General features: G+C 39.7%; 1 protein-coding gene across 1 annotated transcript; it reads right to left on the bottom strand.

Annotated features, from left to right (window-relative positions):
- Window positions 1–256: 256 nt before the first annotated feature.
- Window positions 257–23,977, bottom strand: POP1 (POP1 homolog, ribonuclease P/MRP subunit). Its single transcript, XM_065054065.1, has 15 exons — window positions 23,641–23,977; window positions 20,849–21,031; window positions 19,857–20,032; window positions 17,234–17,482; window positions 16,586–16,673; window positions 16,111–16,286; window positions 15,238–15,488; window positions 15,014–15,107; window positions 14,111–14,222; window positions 13,012–13,131; window positions 6,628–6,743; window positions 5,081–5,272; window positions 4,033–4,187; window positions 2,843–3,187; window positions 257–2,020 (listed from the first exon to the last, which is right to left on the bottom strand). The coding sequence occupies exons 1-15, from the start codon at window positions 23,744–23,746 to the stop codon at window positions 1,360–1,362; spliced, it is 3,024 nt and encodes a 1,007-aa protein (XP_064910137.1). The 5' UTR covers window positions 23,747–23,977; the 3' UTR covers window positions 257–1,359.
- Between the last annotated feature and the right edge of the window lie 61 nt (window positions 23,978–24,038).

Genomic DNA, 24,038 nt, shown 5'->3' with positions numbered 1-24,038 from the left:
TCCCCCTCTTCCCTATGTGTGTGCCATATTTAATCCAACAATGGCCCTAAATGTTAATAACTGCAAAGGTAAGGTAGTCTCAATCCTTCCTCCAGCAAACAGCACCAACCAACATTAATTTGTTCACCCAAGACTTTTTCTAACGAAACTGTGAATGCAGGAATTAATTTGCAGACTGATACTTAGAAAAACTAAGTCATTAACTGATCCTTATTTAATTTCTTAAAAAATCAAGATTGGTCAGTAGACTCCTGAATTGAGAATAGATTAAGATTTTTATTTGTACCTGATCACTTCAGGGTAATTTTACCAACTGGTATTTATTTGTATCATGCCGCTACTAAACTACAGTGTATTATTGTAAACTTTGTTTTCAAGCTGCTTAACTCAAGAATGGCTAGAAGCTGAAGGCTATCATTAAAAAAAAACAAAAACAAAAACAAAACACCACCAAAACCAACCAAGCCACCCTGCCCCAGCCAAATCAAACACGATTCTCCCCTCATCCCTCCAGCATACAAGTTTTACAACTGTTTGAACATTATTAAACCGTACCGTATCATGAAGAAACTTTCAGTCCTAGAATATCGCATACAAAAATAATCTTATGCTTTAAGGAACCAGAATATCCCATATTATTAACAGAAAATGTATGCTGATCCACCAACAGCAATTTGCATCCAAAAGGCCTATTCCCTTTCAAAAATAGTTTTCTCTCTCAGACTAGAGAAAGAGACTGACGTGCTTTCCAGTTTACAAGCTCCAGTTGCTACAATTCAAGATTATATAGCCAGGTTATATTTTATTTGCATTCCATTTAAGCATAGAGCTTTTACACCAAAGTAAGTACCTTCCTGCTCTCTGTGCTAGGTTTGTCTGCTGAGCTCTGTTTCACTGCAGCCACATGCATTCAGACATGAGGAACTGGGAAAAGCCACTTGCTATACATCAGCCTAGATTGCATGCAGTTACATGTGAAAGTGCACTGGAAAGTTACAATCCATCTGACCAAAAGATTTATAAAAGGTAAATAATGATTTTCTGTGTATTGTTATACTCTCTACTGCTCTGAGGTGAAAAACAAACACTGCGCTTCTTTAAAGATAAATATGATGAGGATAATGGATGAGTTATTGTTAGAAATCCTTAGCAATGCATACATCAGATGTAATACTAGGTCTGTTTATGCATTAGTTATTTTCATGAATAATGCTACAAAGCTTATTAATTATTTGCATAGTCCTCACAACATGGTTTGGGCTCAAAACCACCTCAAATTTGAGACATACCAGAAAGGCCACAGAAGACATAACGGACATTCTTTGGTATATTTGGCATTCTACTGCATTGTAATGATACTTAAACCTCAATACTAAGTCTTGCAAATCTGTACTGGAAAGATGCTGGAGTTCTTAACAAAACGAGCCCTTTTTTATCCGCTGGCTGGTTGTGTAACATACAAACTAACCCAGTCAAGCTAACAAAACCCTGTGCTTCTCCATAGCCCACAGCCAATGAAAAATCCCCTCGAGTGACATATCCCAAGAGAGTTCTGGAGCAGTGGGATGTGACATCTGGGAGAGCGTCTGACCAAAGACCAAGAATGAGGTCTTCATGCACCTCAGTTGTTTCTTTATCTGGAACACTTGGAGAGTCACTTTCTAGAGCCTTCATGTTATCCTTTTTCTTCTTCTTCTTCTCCTCTTTTAGTTTCTGTACTTTTTCCTTGAATATATCACGATGTTTGGGTTCTTGAGGACCACAGAAGAGTTTGTCTTTGCTTAAATGCAGCAAGTCGTCTTCTGTTGGGATGCAAATCATGGCATGTAATTCGGGGTTCCCCTTTCTCAAGAGAGATAAGTTGACCCATACGAGAGCCCTTGGATAACTCATCAAGATTGGCAAGAAGACATCTTCAGTCATTTCCTTCTGTCCCAGTCGAGAAATAAGGCGGATTCGCCGATCTTTTCCAGCAGTGGGATAGCACCAGGCTGATAACTGCATTCGTAGTTTTTCACTCCTATTAATTTTTTTAAAAAAATAAACATCAAGGATAGTTATTAACAAGTACTAAAATGGAAACCCAGCACCCCACATATATGCAAGAGCATGATTTAAAAAAGCCCCAGGGGTTTCTGTAATCTTCCAAGCTGGTATTTGTATCACTCTGACCACAAAAAGAACACAGGTGAGTGGAATTCATGTGCAAGGCTATTTCTTCAGAAGGAGACATTACTCATTAAAACCCTAAAACCTGTTAAATCACAAATGCTCTAAAACTTTCAGTGACATTAATGCAGTCCAGAACTGCCAATGTTTTCTTCCACTAATAACTACACAAAAATGAAAGACGTGAATTCAGGCACCTTCAAAACACTGTTGCTGCCCTCATGCGTTGCACTGGAGTGCCGGGGATTCTCTGTTTTTTTAGAAACCTTACTAAGTACCATGAGAACCACCTGTGATTATACATTAGAAAAGAGAATGCAAGCTGATTTACACGGCAACAGTCTTAAAATCACAACTATGAGCCTCTAAAGTTTTCACCCACCCAGAAGCAGACAGAATATGCCAATTCCAAGAATGTACTAAACTCAGGTGTTAAATTTAACACAATTTAAGACATTCACTTTGTCTAGTCACCAAGTTTGCTGGGGAAAAGCAGGAGAAGGATTTCCACTCAACAGCAAATTCTGATCCACGACAATAATATTTAATCTCCTCATTCTATTTGGATCAAATAGTTCTCTCATCTTAATCAAGGCAGAGCTCTTCCTTTCCCCAATTCAATAATTCCCAATATAAAAATAACACCTCACATGTGTGTATCATTTTGACATACCTGAGAACAATAAAGTCACTTCTTGTCATAGTTTCACCTCTCTCACCAAAGTCTTGGGTGCCTGTAACATCCTCTGTCTTCAGGACACCTTCAGAGCTTGCTATTTCCATGGTCTCTTCTACTTCTCCAGTCTCAGAGGAACCTTCTTTGACCACTTCTGCTTTGGGGTCACAAAGGCTGTGCCCTTCAGTTGCACAGTGCTCAGGGTGTGGGGAAGAAGAAGGAATAAACTCTCCTGAAGCTTTCATTCTTTCTTCCCAGTTCTTCGTCAGTTGTTCCCAAGGACAGACAAAAGGGGACAGAGTGCCCAGCTTGACATAATTTGCCCTTTTTGCAGGTGGACGTCTGAATGATAAATCAAGTAGGTAAGAATATTTGTCTCCTGTGCCCTTGTTCAGTCCCTAGCACCTGAAAAGGCTGTCTGCTTTGTTCTGCTGGTCTAATAATGTTTTCCATTTTCAAAAGTAAGTAGTTAGAACAGAAAGTTAACTGTACATTCCCGTTGCAATTTAATTGAGCAAGGATTTTCAAGTTCTACTTCTAGACAACACTGCTCTATTTCTGACCACCATATATCCTTTCAGCCATGCTGGATATTTCTGTCTACTGTGACTGACACCACCACCCTTTCCCCTAAACTTCTCCTACTTCTCCCTCCTAGCTGGAAGGGGAACCAACACCAGCCAGTGCACAGGATACTTCCAGCTAGCCCATACTCATGGTTGAGAGTTCTGTCTTTGATGTAGCGAAAATAAAGGCAAACTTCAGAATACCTGGTATTTAAAAAGTGGACACTGCAATATACCTGTTCATTCACTTTAACACTTAGTACATACTTTGATATTCTGCCTTTGCCTTCTCCTACCTCCTCCCTCATTGTCTGCTAAGGCAGCTTGAAATAGCTTGCTTTATTTTATTATCATGCAGCCTTCTTACAGCCTTATAACTGGGCATATCTGTGGGAACAGAACAGTTTAGTTCATTTATATGCCCTGTTTAACAGAGCTTTTCTGTTAAATACATCTAGGATTCTTTGCTTTTTTATACTACTAGGATTTAAAACACTAGTGAAAGATCTTAATATATTAAGTCCAAGTCTAAATGAACACAACAGCAGATAACGAAGGCAGTATTTTAAGCAGCATTCTTTTTTACTTTGTTCTTGTAATCAATTTTAAAGTTAATATTACCGTTTGAATTTTTCAAGAAGACTCGTTTCCAGTTCTTTGGCAAACTGCATTCCCGCCTGGCAGTCTGGGAAATCATTTGGAGTGTGAGGTGTTCTTTGATATTCAGAATGCTTTAAAGCCTCTTGCAAACCACCGACTCGTACACCTCGATATATCTGTTATAAAAACAAAACCCAAAAAAGCGATGTTTGTACTGATTCCAGGTTCCTAAAAAAACATTAATGCTCCAGAAGCTACTGCCTTAGAAAACGGAAAGTCTACCACTTTAGCTTTCAAAAAAAATAAACGTAAGTATGGTTTTCACAGTTCTAGATGCTCATTTCAACAAAAATGTTAGTCACACTCTTTAAACTTAACTCTGAAAAACTATCAAGAAAACTGAAGAGAATTTCACAGGTTCGGATCTTGTACGTTGCCAGGAATGTTGTATTACTTCAAGAAAGTTACCGACCAATTTATTTTAACAGTACAATTGGTATCATTGCAATTAATTGCCCTGCACATTCAAAAGCATAAAGTTAGCTGCAGAAAGACATTAAAACCGCCACCTAAAAATTTGAAGTAGGATACTCCAAACAGCACTAGAGGAGTATCCAAGTTTAACTCAAACTTTGTGTTTCAAGCTCTCTCCCAAATCAGAGGCAACCAATTTATTAAGAGAGTGGAGGAGATAGCCAAGCTGCAAATGGATTAGCAGCAGACATGAAATTATTTCTCTTTAGAGATACACACCCTTAGGAACACAAAACCGAAGAGCTACGGCATCAGCTTTCTGTCCTTACTCCCCCCTCTGATTTCCTGCTTTAGACTGCTATGTGGGCACAGTTACACTCAACAGAAGATATGGAAAACTGTTGTTTACTTTTAAGATTTTAACACCAAACCTCTGTCATCAACCAGTTCACACACCCTCTTTTAAAGTACGATTTTGACCCTGTGATTGTGAATTCGTTATATGCTGTGAAGTATACTCTCTAAAATCAATTATTTTGAACCAAATTATATACTTTGTCACATTTATTTGCCATTTGCAATGAAAGCCACTTACAAAAGGAATCCAGAAGGCCATGCCCCAGCCCTTTGGGAGATAGATATCCCAGCCACTCCCCCATCCTGGTCGATCTTCTCCAGCCATTTTCCCTGGCTGCTGCACCAACAGTATAGGAATCTTAGATTCACAAGGACCCAAATCTAGGTGTGATCCAGGTACCAGTAACTGAGCTCTCATATGGTTTAAATCCTGGAAAGGAGGAGACATTTTCCATAAGTCAGTAACCAGCTTTCCCTCTTCCAGATACCCTTCCAAGATACAGAGAGGAGGTGAGCTTATAACTAGGAAAAATACACTAGTAATATGCTACACATTTGAACCGACCTTCACCAAGGCATGAAAAATGTTTTTAGAAAAAAATTACTAAGCACACTTTTTCTCCCCTTCTTACTTCCATAGACTTTGATGGAGGGCAGGTACTGAAACTCAGAGCAAAAATGTACAGCACAGACGAAGGAGGAAAAGCAAGTCTTGCAACTTGGTATTTTACAGATTTGTGCACAAGACCAGACTGAAGAGGCACTTTCAGACAGCATGTCAATACATGGAGCAAATCTGAACTACATCCAGGGAGATGGGAACAACATTTGGTCACAAAACAGTTTCACACAAACCATGCTGCCAGCAAGGCTTTGTCAATCACCAGTTGTTATACTTCATTGTACCACATTAAAAACACATTTATAAAAAAAAACAGACCATCAGGCAGCCTCTTCACATGTCCCTTCTACATCAGCAGTTTTACAAGGTAAACATTACATTTCATGACAGCATGAAGAACACTGTCACATACAAAAAGATTGTGCTGATAACTGTCATGCACTAGCATAGTAAGAATTCTGCTTTTTCACACTATGGCAGCCAGTTTAAAAGAGCAGAAAACTCATTTTCAGAAACAGAATATTTAGAGGGATGTTTCTGCCGTACGCATGTTTTTGACTTCTTGAGTACCACGGTGCCAAAAGTTTATCACCTCTTGTGACTAAATAATCTTTTTATCTATGCATCTTATGGGTTGCTCCTCCAACAGAATTGTCATGACAGGAGATTTCAAACCTGTAACAGCACATTTAAAGCTGTCTACAAATCACAGGTATTGTCCAGAACGTTCACAAAACAGTGTGCTACAGTCCAGAACCAGAGAAATTTATTGCCTTCCAACTACCATGATTCTTTTCTCAGGAGAATTGTCCTGGCTATGACTGAGGAGTGAATTGCCAGAGCTTCTCTGTGCCACTTCATCCCTTTTATCTGCTGCACAGGAGTCAAGATGGTGCAGAAAAATCCAATTCAAAAACCTTCTGATAAATATGCCTACAACTATATAGTCCTGTAGACAATCCAAACCAGCTTCCTTACTGAATCATGAACAGTGATTGTACAAGAACATTACACAAAATCTACAAAATAAACACTTCAGCAGCTGGATACTAAGACATTAGGAAACTACCACTCTTGGATTTACACCACTTTCAAGAGTCACAGTCTATGGACCCTAAGGACCATTAGCCATTTTCTCCACAGCAATCCACCTCCTTAGTTACCTGCTCTGAGATTTTATTTTCAGTGACGTTCTTACAGATGTCCTGGTCCCAGATAAAGCTGTGAGCACATTCTACAGGTACACCCTCCAGGTACAGCTGCCTAACTTTATCATAATCTACAAAAGAAGAGAAACTTAAAACAAAATTCACACAATTTTTGTGACTTAAGCATTGAATTACCAAAACCACTTCACTATCCTAAGTACAACGAGCACACAACTGAGGAATCAAACTACTAAAAGCATCACTGCTTCTGGAGTATCTTACTATCTATCACGTCTTTCCAAATACAAAATATAAAATAAATTGTTAGTTTTAGAAGCAATAACCTGACACTGTCTTACAGGCATTTCTTATTACAAGTGACATCACCTTTGGCAATGTAAGGTACACCTTTAACATGCTGCCTTTAACATTCTGGAATCTGACCTTTCAGGCAGAGTGTAAAGCTCAACAAATGTGGTAAGAATCAGAAAGAGCAACATTACAAAGCCTGAAATAAGTCCCCTAAGTAAACCTGTAAGAGAAGCAATGGTGACCTTTACGAAATGTACATACACGAAATATTTTAATGGATATGACTAGCATGCAACTATTTATTTAGCACTAGCTTCCCACTCTGGATCTTTTCAGGCTCTGTACTTCAAGGAAGGGACTATTTTTGCTTATATCTGCAGAGACCAACAGTTGTGCGCATTAGTGAAGACAAACACTTTGAAACTGATCACTGAGGCACTAAATAACATACATCTTCTTTGGCCCTGCAATCTAACCAAAGCAGAGAAAACGTATACCTACCTTTAGTGATTTATAGATCCAAAGCCTTCAGTGTGTCATGCATATTGATCCGTATTTTAAGTGAAATAATTCTTACCAATAAACAATACAACAAACCTATTAATAGTACTGTGATTAGAGCTTACAGAATCTGCTGCTGCTCATTTTGTCACCTACAAGGTCTTATATATTAAAGGAACATAATGCATTGGATTGTTTTTTTAAAATCACTTAGTCTTTCAAAAGAAGATTCAGGTAATTTTTCCAGTTAATGCTGACAAAGACTTTGAGCACAGAAAATATGGATTATTCAGTGGTATCAACAATTCAATAGGTACTGTCAAACATAAATGCAATAGTTATTTATTTTAAATCTATAATCTTTAAGATGCCTCCATTACTACGAGTTGCAAAATCCTTTAAAAAAATATTAGCATTCCAGACAGTTTGAAGGCATTATAAAGCTGATACTTATTAGGCATTCTTGCTGATGAGTTATATTTACATGGGAGGAAGAAATACTAAGGAAATTAATAGAATCATGGAATGGTTTGGGTTGGAAGGAACCTTAAGTATCACCTAGTCCCAAAACCCCTGCCATGGGCAGGGACACCTTCCACTAGACCAGGTTTTTCAAAGCCCTGTCCAACCTGACCTGAACACTTCCAGGGATGGGGCATCCACAGCTTTTCTGGGCAGCCTGTTCCAGTGCCTCACCACCCTCATGGTGAAGAATTTCTTCCTTATAGCTAATCTAAATCTACCTTCTTTCATTTTGAAGCCATTACCCCTTGTCCTATTACTACATGCCCTTGTAAAAAGTCTCTCTGCAGCTTTCTTTGAAGCCCCCTTTTAGGTACTGGAATGCTGCTATCAGGTGTCCTCAGAGCCTTCTCTTCTCAAGGCTAAGCAAGCCCAGCTCTCTCAGCCTGTATTCACAAGAGAGGTACTCCATCCCTCTGATCATCTTCATGGCTTAGCCACCTCTCACACCACTTAGACACACATGTCTATGGGGCCAGATGGGATCCACCCAAGGGTATTGAGGAGGTGCTCACCAAGCCACTTTCAATCATTTATCTGCAGTCCTGGCTAACTGGGGAGGTCCCAGTTGACTGGAAGCTGGCAAATGTAATGCTGGCAAATGTGACGTCCCCCCCCAACAAGAAGTGCTGGAAGGAGGATCTAGGGAATTACAAGCATGTCAGTCTGACCTTGGTGCCAAGGAAGGTCATGAAACAGATCATCTTGAGTGCTGTCAGGCGGCACACACAAAATGACCAAGCAATCAGGCCCAGTCAGCATGGGTTTACGAAAGCCAGGTCCTGTTTGACCAACCTGATCTCCTTCTATGACAAGGTGACCCACTTAGTGGATGAGGGAAGGACTGTGGATGTTGTGTACCTAGACTTCAGTAAAGCCTTTGACACTGTTTCCCACAGCATTCTCCTGGAGAAACTGGCAGCTCCTGGCTTGGACAGCCATGCTCTTCATTGGATAAAGAACTGGCTGGACTGTCAGGCCCAAAGAGTTGTGGTGAATGGAGTCAAATCCAGTTGGCGGCCAGTCACAAGTGGTGTTTCCAACAGCTCAGTATTGGGGCCAGTTCTATTTAATATCTTTATCAATGACCTCTCTCTGCAACTACCTGAAAGGAGGTTGTAGCATGGAAGGTTTTGTTCTCTTCTCCCAAGTAAACAGTGATATGATGATAGGAAATAGCCTCAAGTTGCACTAGGGGAGGTTTAGATTGGATATTAGGAAACATGTCTTCACAGAAAGGGTTGTCAAGCATCGGAACAGGCTGCCCAGGGAAGTGTTTGAGTCACCATCCCTGGAGATGTTTAAAAGACATAAAGTTGAGGTTCTTAGGGACGTGATTTAGTGCCAGAGTTAGGTTAATGGTCGGACTCGATGATCTTGAAGGTCTCTTCCAATTAAAATGATTTGACGGTCCTACACATAATTACAAGCAAACATAAGGAAAGTGACTTCTTCTTCTTCTGTACAGAAAGCATTTGTGAACACCAGAACTGCTTTATGTTAAATTATTTAGACATGTTCTAGTCATTTCAACTGTAAATTATTCACTGTAACTTTCTCTGATTTCTTTTTACCACTTCTTTCTATTACCACAGTTTAGGCAGTCTATCCCTGTCATATTATTGGTGTTTTTCACAATTCCTATATTATATAATGGCATGAGTATTTTTTTTCCACTTTAGAAAGCACTTTTAAGTCAGTTTCTTTCCATCATCACAGTCTATCCAATATCTCACTCATTACCGTAAAATATCCTTCTCTAACTTGGGACATTCTTTCTCCTTGAACCGCATTGAACTTGGAAAATTTAATCTCTCTACTAAACACATTAAAATTCAAATCATAATCCCAAATCCTCACACCAGTCATCTTTATTTCTTATGTCTCTCCTATTTTCTTCAGTCCGCATTTTAAGATTGCTGGGGAATTAGCCCTACTGATGAATAAGTTGCAGATGACAGTGGAATTAAGATGTTACAGCTAGTGTAGGAAATAGGGAGCTGTATTACTAAGCACACAAAGCTCAGTGACACTCAGCACATTATCTACTGCTGGTGTCAACGGTTGGTGCTTAGACAATACAGACATAAAGAAGTATTTTCTTCCATTTCAAGCTGTTTTTCTGATTTGCATAGTTGATTATCTTACAAGTCTTAAAAGACAGGCCTAAGAGTTCTTCTATTGGAGAATTTTCCTTCCCTCTGTGAAGAAATAGCAGAAAAAGCACAAACATAAACATTGCTAGGGAGCGGTTTCAGCCATACGTATGTAGGAATGCACGGTACCAGGACAACTGATGCCAGACACCTAAACCTCTGCAAGAGGTGCGTTTATAGGCAAGGACCCAGGCTCTGCATCTGCAGAAGGAACTCTACCTCACTTATCTTTCATGATGCATTTTCCTTTTATGTATCTCATTCACCAATTGTTTAAAAGCTCCACCATACTTCACGTTGAGCAGTTTTTAAGGTGGTGAAATTTGCATTCTCCCACAGAGGTCAGTAAAAGCCTATCAAGATGCTAGAAGTGTACATTAAAATGGAGAAAAGAACAGCACTAATTTTCAGTCATGTAAGTACTGACTTCTTACTGGGATTCTTGACTTTCAGAAGGCAGAAACCTGCTGAGAAGGCAGTGAAAAGTGATATATTCACAAACTTTCTATCCCCCAGCCTGAAGAAATTAGGACAATTCTTTGACTAAATCCTATCAGCACTTGTCTATAATACACAGCTTGCACACATGCATATGCATTCAGGAGTGAGAGTAACCGGGAAAGAGTGAAATTATCTGATTTGTTAGCATGTCACTCACAGGGGTAAAACTGCACTGGTGTATCTTAAAACAGCATTTTGAAAAAAAAAAAAAGTGGGGGGGATATGGACAGACGTGTATCATTTCACAGACTGCATGTATGACCATCTACAAGAAAAGACGATGGCTGTAACTCACCTAAATTATTCACTCATTTCACAAACAATGCATATTTAAATTAGCAAAGGTTTCCTAATAAAATCAGTTAGCTTTTATGCAACATTAAAGAACAAGAGAGGCTAAAACACATACAGAATCTACTAACATACACGGTGCCATTTCAATCTTAATCCTAATCATATTTTAATGTCCAGGATGCAAAAAGGTAAAGAAGTATGGAATACAGCAAGGGTTCCTTTTTGTTGCTCAAGCAACATGACACATCATTAAGACAAATTAATGACTACTAACACTTCTTAGATAAAGATTAGCTCACTATATTATCACGTCTGAGTATCAGGAAGTCACTCAGGTGGGTAACGTGGAAAATAGCAGCCACTTCCCCTGCTGAAGTGTTAGTTCCCCCTATTCTCTCCTTAACTGCTTCTGGTAGGAAGGCTGCTCTCTCCTTTTCTACTCCCTTACCATGATGCCCTTTTCATTTTCTACCAGAAGAGAGCTATACTGCTTGTCTTCTTCCATCCTCCTGCCTACTCAACTTAGCAGTGACATGCTTGTGTGACATCAAAGCCTTTAGCAGAACCTAAATTGCAAGGTATCATGCAGTTTACCTTTCTTTGCTAGCTGATCAAGGACCTTCTCCCTCTCCCGAATAAAAGTTGGAGAAGGCAGATGCAGTTTTGAGTTCACGATGAAACACAAAAACAGTCAGAAAGGAACCAGAGAGCAACTCCAGATTTTCTGAATGTTTGTAGTTTAGAAGATTTTTTACATGTGAAGGATAACCCCAAATAGAAAGGTTTTGAAGATGGCCATTTCTAGCCAGCCAAAGGAAAAAATGCACAGGCATTTTCTTCCTCTTGACTGCCTACCCTGCATCACTACCTCTTCACCATGGCCCCCCTTCCTGAGGGACAACCAGCTCTGGCAATGGGAAACTACTATGAGACATTTCCAATGCCTAGATGCCTTCTGCTGATCTTGCCTTCTTGAACGCATCTTCACAGATATGACAAGCAGAATGAAGGGGGGCAAATTATTTCTTGTTGCTAATTTATCAGCTCAAACCAGCAACTGTAAACAAGTGCTCACCTTACTTCTCAGCAGGAAGGAATGAAAGTAGCGGTCATGTATGCTGCAGAATTTCCAACAGGAACATTAATGATGAGAAAGTTAATAAAACAAAACTAACAGGAAAAAGGCTGTTCTAGATACAGGGGGTAGAATAGGAGGATGTACAAAAATCCAAATAACAGAGTTGTGCAGAGAGCTAAAAGACAGTAACTGAAATAGACTTTCAACCTGATTTAAGTGAAAGGTAAGGCTAGATGATTCTAGCACTATCAAAGAAATAAAGTATTTTCAAGTCTCTGGAGCCTTCAACTTGTCCTATTCGCTACTGCTTACTAGCTGGCTATTATGTTTTTCATATTAGGTAAGGCAGTTTGTGTCCAGTCAACCTAACTGGAAATGCTTACACAGCACTGTACACAAACCCCACTGTATACTGTATAAGCTCTTGGATGTTTTTCGAGGACACTGAAATTCAACTGAATTTCAATTTTGCACTGAAATGTTGTAGAAGTCAGCATTGAAATGAAAGCTTTAGAATTCATGCATGCATTTTTGATTTTTTAACATAAGCAGCTCTTGGACACCTGAAATGTTAATCTTGCAATGGTAATTTTTTTTTTCAGTGGAATTGCAACTTTCATCATTGTAGGACTATAAACCAGAAACAGCAGACATCTTCTTGGAGAGATAAACAGCATCAGGAAGACTAAACACCAAACAGAAATTTCTAAGTAGCTTTTAGCACCTGGTTGGCCTTGCCAGGATTCGAACCTGGATCATCTGTATGGTCAGACAGAGGCTTCCACTGAGCACAAGACCAGCTTTGGTGCATATCCCTCCCTCACAATTGCTGTGCTAAAACCTATGCAACTTTCAAGCTGTTTCTGTTCTGCCAAGGGTTGTGGAAAGGGGAAGGAAACATTATAAAATCCAATGTTAGATGAAAACAGCAAGAGACGATCATAGAAGATGACAGTAAATGAAAACAAAAGGGTAGAGAATAACTGAATCGCTTGCCTTTGGTAGCTCCAGAAGAACATAAGCAACACATTTTACCTTGATATTTTTCGAAGTCTGGCATGGCTTTTGTCTTCTTTTTTGGCAAATTGACTCGAGGATCTCCAACAGTGAGGCCCAGTATTGTACCTGGTGGCATTTCTGATGGTGAACTTAACCCTTTAAAAATACAGAGATAAATACTGCCATGAAACTACCAAATAAGTTGTGATCTTTCTCCACACTACCGTTTTGTGCATTTTTGCCTGCAGGGATGTGACACCACTCTAAGGCAGAGAAGCAATCCAGAATACTCAATTTAACATGTTTTGAAAACTCACCAATGCTTGTTAAATGCCCAGTAACAAAAGACAACATAGCAGCCTAAGACTTAGTTTGCAATTAAATTTTTGCTTAGCATAGAAGTGAGGTCACTCTCACAACTTACAGACTCAATTCATCATTTGCATTCACTACACCTCTTGAAGAATAGCCAGCCTTTGTTTTATATTTGCCTTCTAGAGAAAGGAAATAAAAAAAATGTTTTTTTAAAGTTTTACCTCATTTCTGCTTAACTGCCACACATTGGACAGCCCAAGTATAGTGTGAGATCTACCAAAGCCAGTTCCTTACCTGCTTCAGTGCTAGAAAGTGAGGAGATGTTATCTTTATGACAATTTAAAACTCGGCCAAATATACAACTCTTCATTAGAAACAAAAATATATAAAGCAAGTTATAATGCTTTTACTTTGGGTAGGAGACTATCGTTTTATCTGTGGAGGTATTGAACAACTTGCTGCCTTAATTCGATGTGTATATGAGGGGAAAGAGTTAAAATATATGTCAGACTGTATATCCCATCAGCAAACTCGAATCTAAGTTCATGAAGGTAAGGAATATACAGGAAGATACAGTTTATCTATTAATAGTTTTGACTGCAGAGAAGATTAAAATTCCCTCAAAATAACTTAATGTAACTTTTCTCAGATCTTTGACATGCCACAGTAATTACCTAAGCACATGCTCAATGGCATCAATCTCTTGATCAAGCAAAAAATAAGCATTTCCAAACCGAAGTCAACTTATTAGCATGCCAGTTTTGACCACTAGAGTTTGAGAGTTTCCCCTTCCTCCCATAGCACCCACGTGCCCAAGTACCTTCTAAAAGCTCAAAGACAGCAGTTTGACGTTGATGAAGAGATACTTTTTCAGAGTCCTTGCAGTTTTCTACCCACCAGTTATTCAGCTCTGTCTCCGAATCTGCCATCTCCTGGAAAAACAAAACTTCTAATTAAACTCAAGTGGTTATTCAGTATTTTCTATCAGTAAGAATTCACTCTCAGTGTGCCTTAACCACTAGTCACTTTCTTCCTCTTCAGGTTTCAAACCAAAATTTTTGATGCAGTCTATTCCTATACTCTGCCTTACAGTAATCCCCAATAAACTGTTCAGTTTAACCTGTGTTCCAAAAAGAAACAAAGCAATCCACAATGCTTCCTAATTCTGTCATTAATTATTTCTTACAGAAAGCTAGAGATTTCTTGGCCTCATCATGTTTGCTGCAAGAGACAAAAAAGAGCCCTTTAAAACCACAGTGATGCTATGTGCCAAGAGGTGGACAAAGTACTAAATCATAGAGAGATGATGTATTTGCTTGAAAGCACAAAAGTCTTCTATACCTTGCATACCTTGCTCTTTAGCTCAAGGTACTCTAGCTCATTGCTCAAGAAACATGACCCATGGTTTGTCAACGATAATATGAATTGTTCTGGACCTCTCAGCACAATACATCATCGCAGTAGAAACTACACAGCCAGCTCAACATCACTTTTGCTTCTATTTTCTTCCTACCCGCACCTAAAATCCAGGTAAGAGTTCTTCCTGAGATCAGTGTTGGTCTAGAGGCTCAACACAGAGAAGCTCACAGAGTACAAACACATAGGTTGGCCTTCATAACAAGTAAGGCTAGACAGTTCATGATTCTTTCTAGCAAAAACAAGCTTGGACATTCTAAAAACCTTATCAAAATTACAGTAATATCCAAACTGCCAATTTCCTTACTGTTTGGAGAGAAGCAGCTTTCAAGGTCTCTGTAAGGACAGAGTGTGATAATGGGCCAATCAGCCGGTACCTGAGAATCTCCATAGTTCTATCACTGAAACAGAGGAAATTTCAGGTGAATGTACAATTGTGCATCACATGATTTTTCCCCCAGTACTGTTAAGCCAGAATTCAGCTACATTAACTGGTAAAGGCCATACTTTCTAACTCCACTATGAACAAACCTGATCACAATGCCAGTAGCCTGCGAGATCCAAGAGTAGGACTGGAATGGATCTCTAGTGCCATCACCAATTATTTTTTTCACTGGTACAGCCTTTTCTCCTTCTTTATCCTCCTTCTTTCTTTTCTTTCCAAGGCTCAGAGCAACATCTATTTGTTTTTCCTCTTGCATTGATGTTGTAACAGGCTCAGGAATATAGATTTCTTCAGGTTCTGAACACTGAAAAATTGCCTTTAACTCTCTCAGTATGTCCTTCCAAAAAATGAGAAGTTTGGATTAGGATCATAACAAGGGCATCACAAAGCTTAAGTACAGTTTTAAGAATTACACTCTACTATTTTATTTTCCTATATGGATGTAACGGAATAAACTTCCTTCTGCTGAAGTCCAAGGCTTGCAATAAAGAGATGAAGGTAATACCAAGTGCTGCTAACAATTTATTCTCCCTCAAATTAACATAATAAAAATTTCTGCTACAGAAAATTTTACTTATTTTTATTTTTTAAAAGTTCACAGCTAAGTGTCAGATTATGGTTATCTGTGATGACACCAAACATAGCCTGACAGGGGTGTCAGTGGGAAGGATGAGAATCAAGCAACATCCTATTGCAAATATATCCTGAAGCAAGTCACACTAGAAAACACACAAGCTCAAACACTAAAAAGCCCTCAGAGGCATGCACCTTCTGCACAAACTTTCTAAAAACAAGCTGCAGAACATGAATATTGTTAGAGTGGAAACAGTCTTCTAACTTTTAACTCCTAAAGTGAGGTATTACATCCAGCTCTTCTACACCTTCCAGAAGGTATCATCAGCATTAAAAATGTGCAATGCATAAAGAAATCAGAGTTCAACTAGGAAGAAAAAAAATACCTGTTTGAGAGCTGGATGTACCCAAATCCACAACTGTCTGTTTTCAGATCCATCCCTGGGTTTCCAAATAAATGTAACAGGACCAAGCATATCCTCAGGATAGCGATCTGCTTGGTAAAGATTCAGGGAACCTTCAAATCTTCCAGACAGACAAGAAGCCTCTTCAAATGTTAATCCTGAAGAAGAAGATACTTACTGAAAAACAAAATAATCTCTTGTCTAAAAAATAAAAAATTGAAATTCAGTCTGGCTGCTGGGACAGTATCAAAAAACACGCATCACAATTAGTTCATTAATAAGCAACTGAATACAAGAACATCTAGTTCAAGACACTTTAATTCTGTTTTTGAAAAAAAATCATAACTAAGTATCAAGTCTGTTACAACTATTGAGATTGGCAGGATATTAAAAAATGAAAAGGATAGATCATCCTTTAGCCTATTCAGAATTTTATTTTGAACTACATAGATTTTACCTGTGTCATGGCTACATATTCGAGCAAGTTGCTTCAGAAGTTCATTCTCTTTACCAGTCACCTCCAGGCAACAATAATACGATAAGTCCTAAAACAAGAAGATAGTGGTAAAGTGAGACTAACTTTTGAAAGCAAGCCTGGCAACAAAGGACCAGACAAAGCTTCATAACTTGAATGAAGTAGTAACTTTTCATTTACTAAAATTTGTATAAAAGAGAAATGAGTTTTCTTTTTGAATTTAAAATTGTTAGTTATAGGAGAGCTGTCAGGCATTTCTCATTTGAGGTCCAACCTCACCTCTCAAACCAACAGACCAGACAAGGCATGGAACAAAGTGCCTGCCTTTAATAGCATCCTTTAATAGCTCATGAAGAAGATGCATGGATTCACTGCATCTCTTAGCTCTTGAGAAGACTGAAGATGATGTATTTCAGTCATAATTATCATAAGGCTTTTATCCAGATTCATCTTGTTCTCTCTGACACTCAGCACCTTTCTTTACAACTATGAAATCACTCATTTCATACTCAGCAATTATGAACAGCTGACACAACAGTACTTCAAGTAGACATAAACACTCACTACAACTGAGCAGCTGATTACTTCACCTCAGCAAAATAACAAAGAAAACAGATGTAAATGTGGTACCTGAAGAAGGCAGTGCTTTGTCATGGCTCGGTAACAAGCCCTGTAGCTTTTCTCCGTAGGGCTATCTCCTAAACAGTATCCCCATTTTTTTACCATATGAAATCTCTTTGCATGCCAAATATGCGTTTCCAGCCAAATATTCTTTCTTTGCCTGCGATTAAACTCTGCTACCAAATTTATGTGGCGCCTTCTAGCTTTGCGGCATTTAGTCTTTGACTGTTCTTTTTTCTGATGTACAGCTTTCTCCGCCTGTTTTTAAAAGAGAGGATACTGAAGTAAATCTCAAAAGGACAAACTTCTGTAGAAAAAAAGACTGACATACATAAGGATACAGGAAGCATTAGCATCAAGTTATACTTTATTCTGATGTTAGCTCTCCATATTTCTTGAGGCTAACTAATGCTTTGAAACTTTATACACAAGCCAAATCTACACAAGTGGTTCAAGGTTTGACTGGAACCCATAGACAAACCAAAATCTCCACACACACACACACAGAAGCTTACCAGTGAACAGTAACATCTGCTACTTCCTGTGCAAATCTGAGCATCAGTATATACCCATGAACAAATGAACGTGACATTAGGAATACCTGGAGTTCTGAGCAGCTCAGACTCTCAGACCGACAGGTAAGACCCTAAAGATTCTGCAATGTGTAGGAGTGAACAAGAAAGGACTGTGGTGATGTCTTGACCAAATTCTTGATAAATACCTGGTCAAGGTCTGAATTATTATGGGTGAATGCATGGCTGGAGAGGAAGGCTTAACTCAATGTTTGATTTGTCTTTTTGTGAAGAGAAGTGGTAAAAGAAATAGGCAGTGTAAGACACACGCACACAAAAAGTTAGGATGTCCTTTGTAAGCACACCAAGGAATAGTTGACAACAGACCACTGGTTATAAAAATAGCAAAGGAATAAGAGCACAGAAAACACTGAAGCAACCCACAACATCAAAATAGAAAAACACACACAAAAAAGAAAAATGTTCCCACCAGAACCATCATTCCACCACAGAGCAGGCAATATAAGCCACTGGACCAATGGTGACTGATTGGATCAGAGACGATTGGAGAAAAAGGGATGTGGTATTGTAGATGAAAAATATATGTATTTAAGCTTATGAAGAGATAAGAGATGCTCGAGGAGAACATTTGGATTAAAATGGTCATGATAAAAGATCTAAGAAAAAAGAAGAAAATGCAACAGAACTGGAACAGTTAACTTTGAAGAAGCAGAGTCCAGACACTGAAAAGGAACAGGCAAAACCTTTACAAAAGGAAATAGCTTAGGAAATATGACAAGCTGCAAGAAAACACAAAGCAAAACAGCTTGTGCAAACACACAAACTAAACCAAAAGACCTAAGGAAAGAAAACATAGCAGAATTCAGCCACACCAGCATCAATTAAATAATCTAAAAAAAACCCAAGAATTACGTAAGGAGTGGAAACAAGGATGCAAGAATAAGGGTGAGCATGAACAGAGAACTCAGAGAGGCTATCACGTGAAAGGGACTAAAAAACCAGAGCATAAAAGAACCAAGCATAAACATGAAATAAAAATAGATTTTTTATCAAGGATAGAGGATATCACTAACTACGCAAAATAGCCCATGTCGTCTTCCTTCATTCTCAGGAAACAGGACAAATTGCACCTCTTGTCATGACTAATAAAGCAAAAAGAATGCCAACCAGAGCAGTAAAAGGAGAGATACAGGTTATGAAGATCCAATAAAATACCCTCAGGAACATGTATGCAAGCACCCAAAGCAATTTCTGAATCATGGACAATTATTCTCAGGAATTCAGGGGGTACGGTCTCAAAGAACTTAAAAAGGACAATGGAAAGGAAAAAAATAATGCAATAAATGTATTACTCAGACAATCTTAATACATAGAAAACTTACCAAGCAAACTCACTTGATCACTTTAAGAAGTGTCTCCAGACAATAAAGTGATCAATGCCAAACATCAGACAGATCATACCACAATGAAACCCTGCTGAACCAATTTATCTTTTTTTTAAACACACAGGAAGGCCACAGTGGGTAAGGAGCAAGTAACTCCAAAAGAGAATTCTAACTAGATGTTGAGATACTGCCACAAAATGAGAGTTTCATGAGTAACGAGGAACAGCCAATTAGCAAGTCTTAAGCTGCACGCAGCCTGCCAACAACTCCAGTGTACCTCCCACGCTGGAGCTGTAACACATGAACTAACACATGAACCACCACGTGGGTCACGAACAGGCTGTGCTGGCTTGAGGCTGGCAAAGTCACAGCTACAGCTGTGGTGGCATGAGAGGCAGACAGGGGATACTGACAATTCCTGCCTCACCTGGGACCAATGCACTGCCTAAAGAACCCCTCCTGCAGCAGACATCTTTTGAAGATATCAAATAATCACAAAGACAAGTGGTTAGTGAGATATACTTGAGCTACCATCTAAAAGTGAGGAGTTCCTGTGTTTTGAATCCAAATGTCAGTCAAAGTTTGAGAACTCGTGCACACAGGGAAGCTTTGCAGATAAGCTCAGGTCTGAACATTAATAAATGTAGAGCTGAACACTGTGCATTTGCTATGCCTGCTATACAGTTTATCAAATACTATAAAGTACACTTATACCTCTTTCCTGGCCATCTCTTGGAGCCGCCTGGGCAGGCGTTTAATATTGTGACTCATAGCTCGCCTTCGCATGTGCCTCGGTAGAGTCTGGAAAACCAGGGAGTTTGAAGACTTTTGCGCAACTGCTTTCAACATGGCATTGATCTCAGCAGCACGAGCTTGAGCAAAGGTGGACACTGGAATAAAAAGAACTGCATCAGAGCATGACAAATGGAAAAAAAAAAAAAAAGAGAAGGGAACACTTTACATAAATTACTGAATTCCAGCAGAGTATTCCTAGTACATCAGTCTAATGACTTCTTGCAATATAAGCAAATACTGTATCCTGTTACTAAAGATATTTCAGTTCTTTAGATGGTCTGAAGCTTACAGATATGGTTAAAGAAATACTCATACATGACAGAATCTTGAAGCCATGGTATAACCAACAAGTTCTATTTGCATTAAGTACTTCTTTATTAGAGTAGCAACCTTTTCAGATGGTATTCAGAAATGAAAAAAGCTTCAGTGTGGGGGAAAAAAAAGGAAGTAGTAATCTTCTTACAGACTGTTTTAAAACGACTCAATAAAAAAATCCAGATGTTGGTCTTTTTTATGCTTATGGAAGTGTATCTACTATCAGAGCACTGCCACACTTTTAAAAGCTAAACTCCTCTCTTAAATGAAATTTCTGTTAGATGAAAAGTTGTTTTTAACTCACATCATCGGCAAAAACAGTTTCAATGGGTTCACTAAAAGCAGATGACTGTCAGTATTCATTTTACCAGCAAACAGAAACAAAAATGCATATCCTTCATTACAAGCAAGTACAATTTTTCAACTCACAAGTCTGAAAGGACAAATATTTCTGTATTTTGGAGAAAATGAGGAAAAACAGAACATAGTAACAGTTCTAATTTTTGTTCTTGAACAAAAACAAAGACAGACAGCAAACTTAATCCTAGCAAGCTGCTCTGGACACATAAATTATGACCTCTTTATTATATACAAACCTGTTATGTATTTTGGCATTTCCTCAGAAACATTCTGGCGTCCTCCTTGCCATCCTCCTCTTCCTCTGCCTCTTTCTCCTCTGTTTTGCCCTTTTTGAAAATACTGTTCTTTCCTGTAAGTAGGCCCAGATGACTGATTCGAAAACTTCTGCTGTTGATACTGCTGCTCAGAATGAACATCTCCTGGAGGGTTTAGAGATGAACAGAGGTAACAGAAATGCAAAGCAGTCTGAGTAACAAATAACTACACACAGTCCTTCCTAGTAAGATTCCATTGCACATTCCTCCTATTATATTTATCATATGTACCTGGAAAAGCCACCAGAAATCAGAAGAATTAACTTTTTTTTTTAAAGGAAGAAATAAAAATTTTGCACTGTCCCACAGCAAGCGTGCAGTAGATCAAGTAACTTTCGCACATTCTGAAAATAGTGACCCAATCCAGACATGGCCTCCAATACTCTAACAGACCCAATAGGAAAGACCTGACTAAAATTGGTCTATGAAACATTAGTAGTTATTTTACTATTGCCTAGTCCATGCTTTGGTACCAAATCAGCAAAGATAATATTTTTCCTTCTTGCCCCTTGATTTTTTTTCCCATAAGCAAAAGTACTTTTGACTCACTTATATGTATTTCTGTTACAGCAATAAATAAGGCAAGCATGATACATGTATGTTGGTGCAGTAAGTTACTTCTCTGGTAGAGGCATTTAAATCAATATTTAAATTAAATAACTAAAGTCTATAGTCAGCTTCCTAAGGTACAGAAATACCTTTCACCTACCAGTACTTCAAGTTTAAGAGAGCCTTGAAGTCCATTATAAAGATGAGTTTATATGCTACCTATTCAGTTAAGTCTTGGTTAGGATTTCTACTACAACTCAAGATATGGTTCTCAGGCAGCTCATGCTGGACAACTGGACTGAAAAGGGCCCAGTGAGCCATTTGCACCAACCCACCCACTGCATCAAGACACGTGCTTGAGGGAACATGGGGCCATACAGTTCAGGGAGCTCCTCTAGTGAAAATTAACTTGTGCATCTGGAGAAATGGGGTAACAAATTAAAAAAATCAGTTTTCAGGTTGATCAGCTTCTTATACAAGCCTATCATATTGTCCCAAATATGCTACCACTGGTATGGGGAGCCAGGAGCAAATTCATCTCTGGTAGCCTCAATTTAAGTGAACTTAAAATGACAGTGAACCTCCTTTTCGCATTTCAAATAAGCATGAAGCTGAAGTTTTATGTTCAGCAGCAATGCTGTCGCAGCCCTGGTGCAACCACACGTTATGCAGAACTGCAGTAACCCAAATTAAAAAATAATTTGGGGTGGAAACAGAAGTTACTTTTTATGCAGAATAATTCCCTGATGTGAGTTCTCCACATGGCTGAGAGCAGCACTGTCCAGAGAGTGAAACGAGGAGATATCAGGGAGAAAGGGGCAGATGATGCCTCTGTCAGCAGATCCGTGTAGACCTACAGCCCAAATCAGCCACGGGAAGGTGACTGGACAGCAATTAACTTGTACCACAAACATACCCTTTCACTATCATGTTAGCCTGAGAAGAGAGGACCTAAATATTTTAATCAGAAGACGCAAGAGTGTTTCAGAAGACAGTGACTGACTCAACACCTAAAGAAAAATTAAATTATTTCAGGTACTATGTAGATCGAGAGTTTTAGAAGCCCTATTTAGATTTTTTCTTTCTTGTTTCTACAAAATAGCACAACAAAACCAAGATATTCACTGACATTGCAGAAGAATGTCATATGGATGAAAATGTGTGGTATTCAACAGGAAAGAAAACCATAACCATGTCATCTTAGAAGTTCCCTGCTACAAAGAAAGTTAGAAAACAGTGTTTAATCTGCCAGTAGCCCTTTAATGATATTCCAGAATCTTCAGACAGGGCTTACCGTAATTTGCTATGTCATTCTGTCTGCATGAGAACTCTTCAGTCACTCAAATACGCAGTAACACCTCAGCATTTTTTTGTTCAACCACAAAGATGCAATTGTTCAATTTCTGAAGGCCTCACAGTAGCAGTACCTATGCTTGGGGTGTTTTTTTGGTGTTTTTGTTGTTGTTATTGTTTGGTTTTGGTTTTTTTTCAAACAATACAGGTAAAAAAAATAAAAACATGAAAGGGGGATAGGGATGGAACTTAAGTTCAACTGAAGCACACAGGATGCAGGCTGAAACACAGACCGAAAAAGCATCCTGCATACCGGTTGCAAGGATCCTTCAGTCTCCAGCTGCACAGTTACCTGTGTATATAAACGCTCTGACACTGACCTTGCAACGCTGCCATTTTAAGAGAATGCCTTGGTGCCTCCTGCTAATCCTCTTCCACAGATGCAGGAGCCACAAGCACCAAGAGGCAGATTGATCTGACAGCAAACCAGTGCGTTTATCATAGGGCCAGCAGGCTAAACCAGCTCCTCCTGCAGCTCCTGGGTCTGACAGGAAGAGCAGGGAGAGCACTGGACGGACGGGCTATAACATCCAAATTCACTTTAAGGCTGGAAACCGCAGTGAGCAGACCGGGATTTGTCGCGTAATCGAAGGGATGACACAGAGAAGCGTGTGTTAACGAGCTGTGTGGCAGAACCAGGGCTAAAGAAGTCAACAGCAGGGGACGAAGCCCTGGGGTGTTCCCACACCGGGTTCGCCGCGCCGGCCGCCCAGGCTGAGGGGACAGACACCCAGCCCTGGGGACACACACACATCCCTCCTCCGCGTTCGCTCACCTTGGCCCTGGGTAGGGGGTCCCCCAGCCGTACGTACCTCTGCTGCCGCCGCCGGGGAAGGGTCCCGGCTCGGCGGGAAGGGTGACGCTGGCCGGCTGGTTCCTCATCTTCTTGGCCCGCTTCTTCTCCCTTGCCCCGGACATCTCCGGCAGGGCCCGGGCAGCGCGCGGAGAGCAGACTCACACCAACCCGCTCCTCAGCCGGGCCGGAAGGCGCCTGGCGGGAGCTGCCTATTACCTCCGTAGCGGGACAGAGCCGGGGAGACGGGGCGGGTGGACAAGCGGTGCAGCAGCAGGCGGAGCGGCCTCCGCCACCGGGCCGTCACGCACCCGCGGCGCGGCCTCCACACGCGGCCGCCAGACCCTGAGCACCGCGCACGCGCACGGCGCAATGACTACATTTCCCAGAAGTCCCTCCGGACTACATTTCCCAGAA

This window comes from Columba livia, chromosome 2 (assembly GCF_036013475.1).
Source record: "Columba livia isolate bColLiv1 breed racing homer chromosome 2, bColLiv1.pat.W.v2, whole genome shotgun sequence".
Taxonomy (NCBI): domain Eukaryota; kingdom Metazoa; phylum Chordata; class Aves; order Columbiformes; family Columbidae; genus Columba; species Columba livia.
Note: the sequence above shows the minus strand (reverse complement) of the source record. Positions and strands in the feature narration are given on the sequence as shown.

Bases quoted from the DNA above. Each gene is read 5' to 3' on its own strand.
- POP1 (XM_065054065.1), bottom strand. From the start codon at position 23,746: ATGTCCGGGGCAAGGGAGAAGAAGCGGGCCAAGAAGATGAGGAACCAG. The intron at 21,032-23,640 runs GTACGTACGGCT...TAAACCCTCCAG, and splicing joins CCCCGGCGGCGGCAGCAGAG to GAGATGTTCATTCTGAGCAG. The intron at 2,021-2,842 runs GTATGTCAAAAT...AAAAATTAATAG, and splicing joins AGTGACTTTATTGTTCTCAG to GAGTGAAAAACTACGAATGC.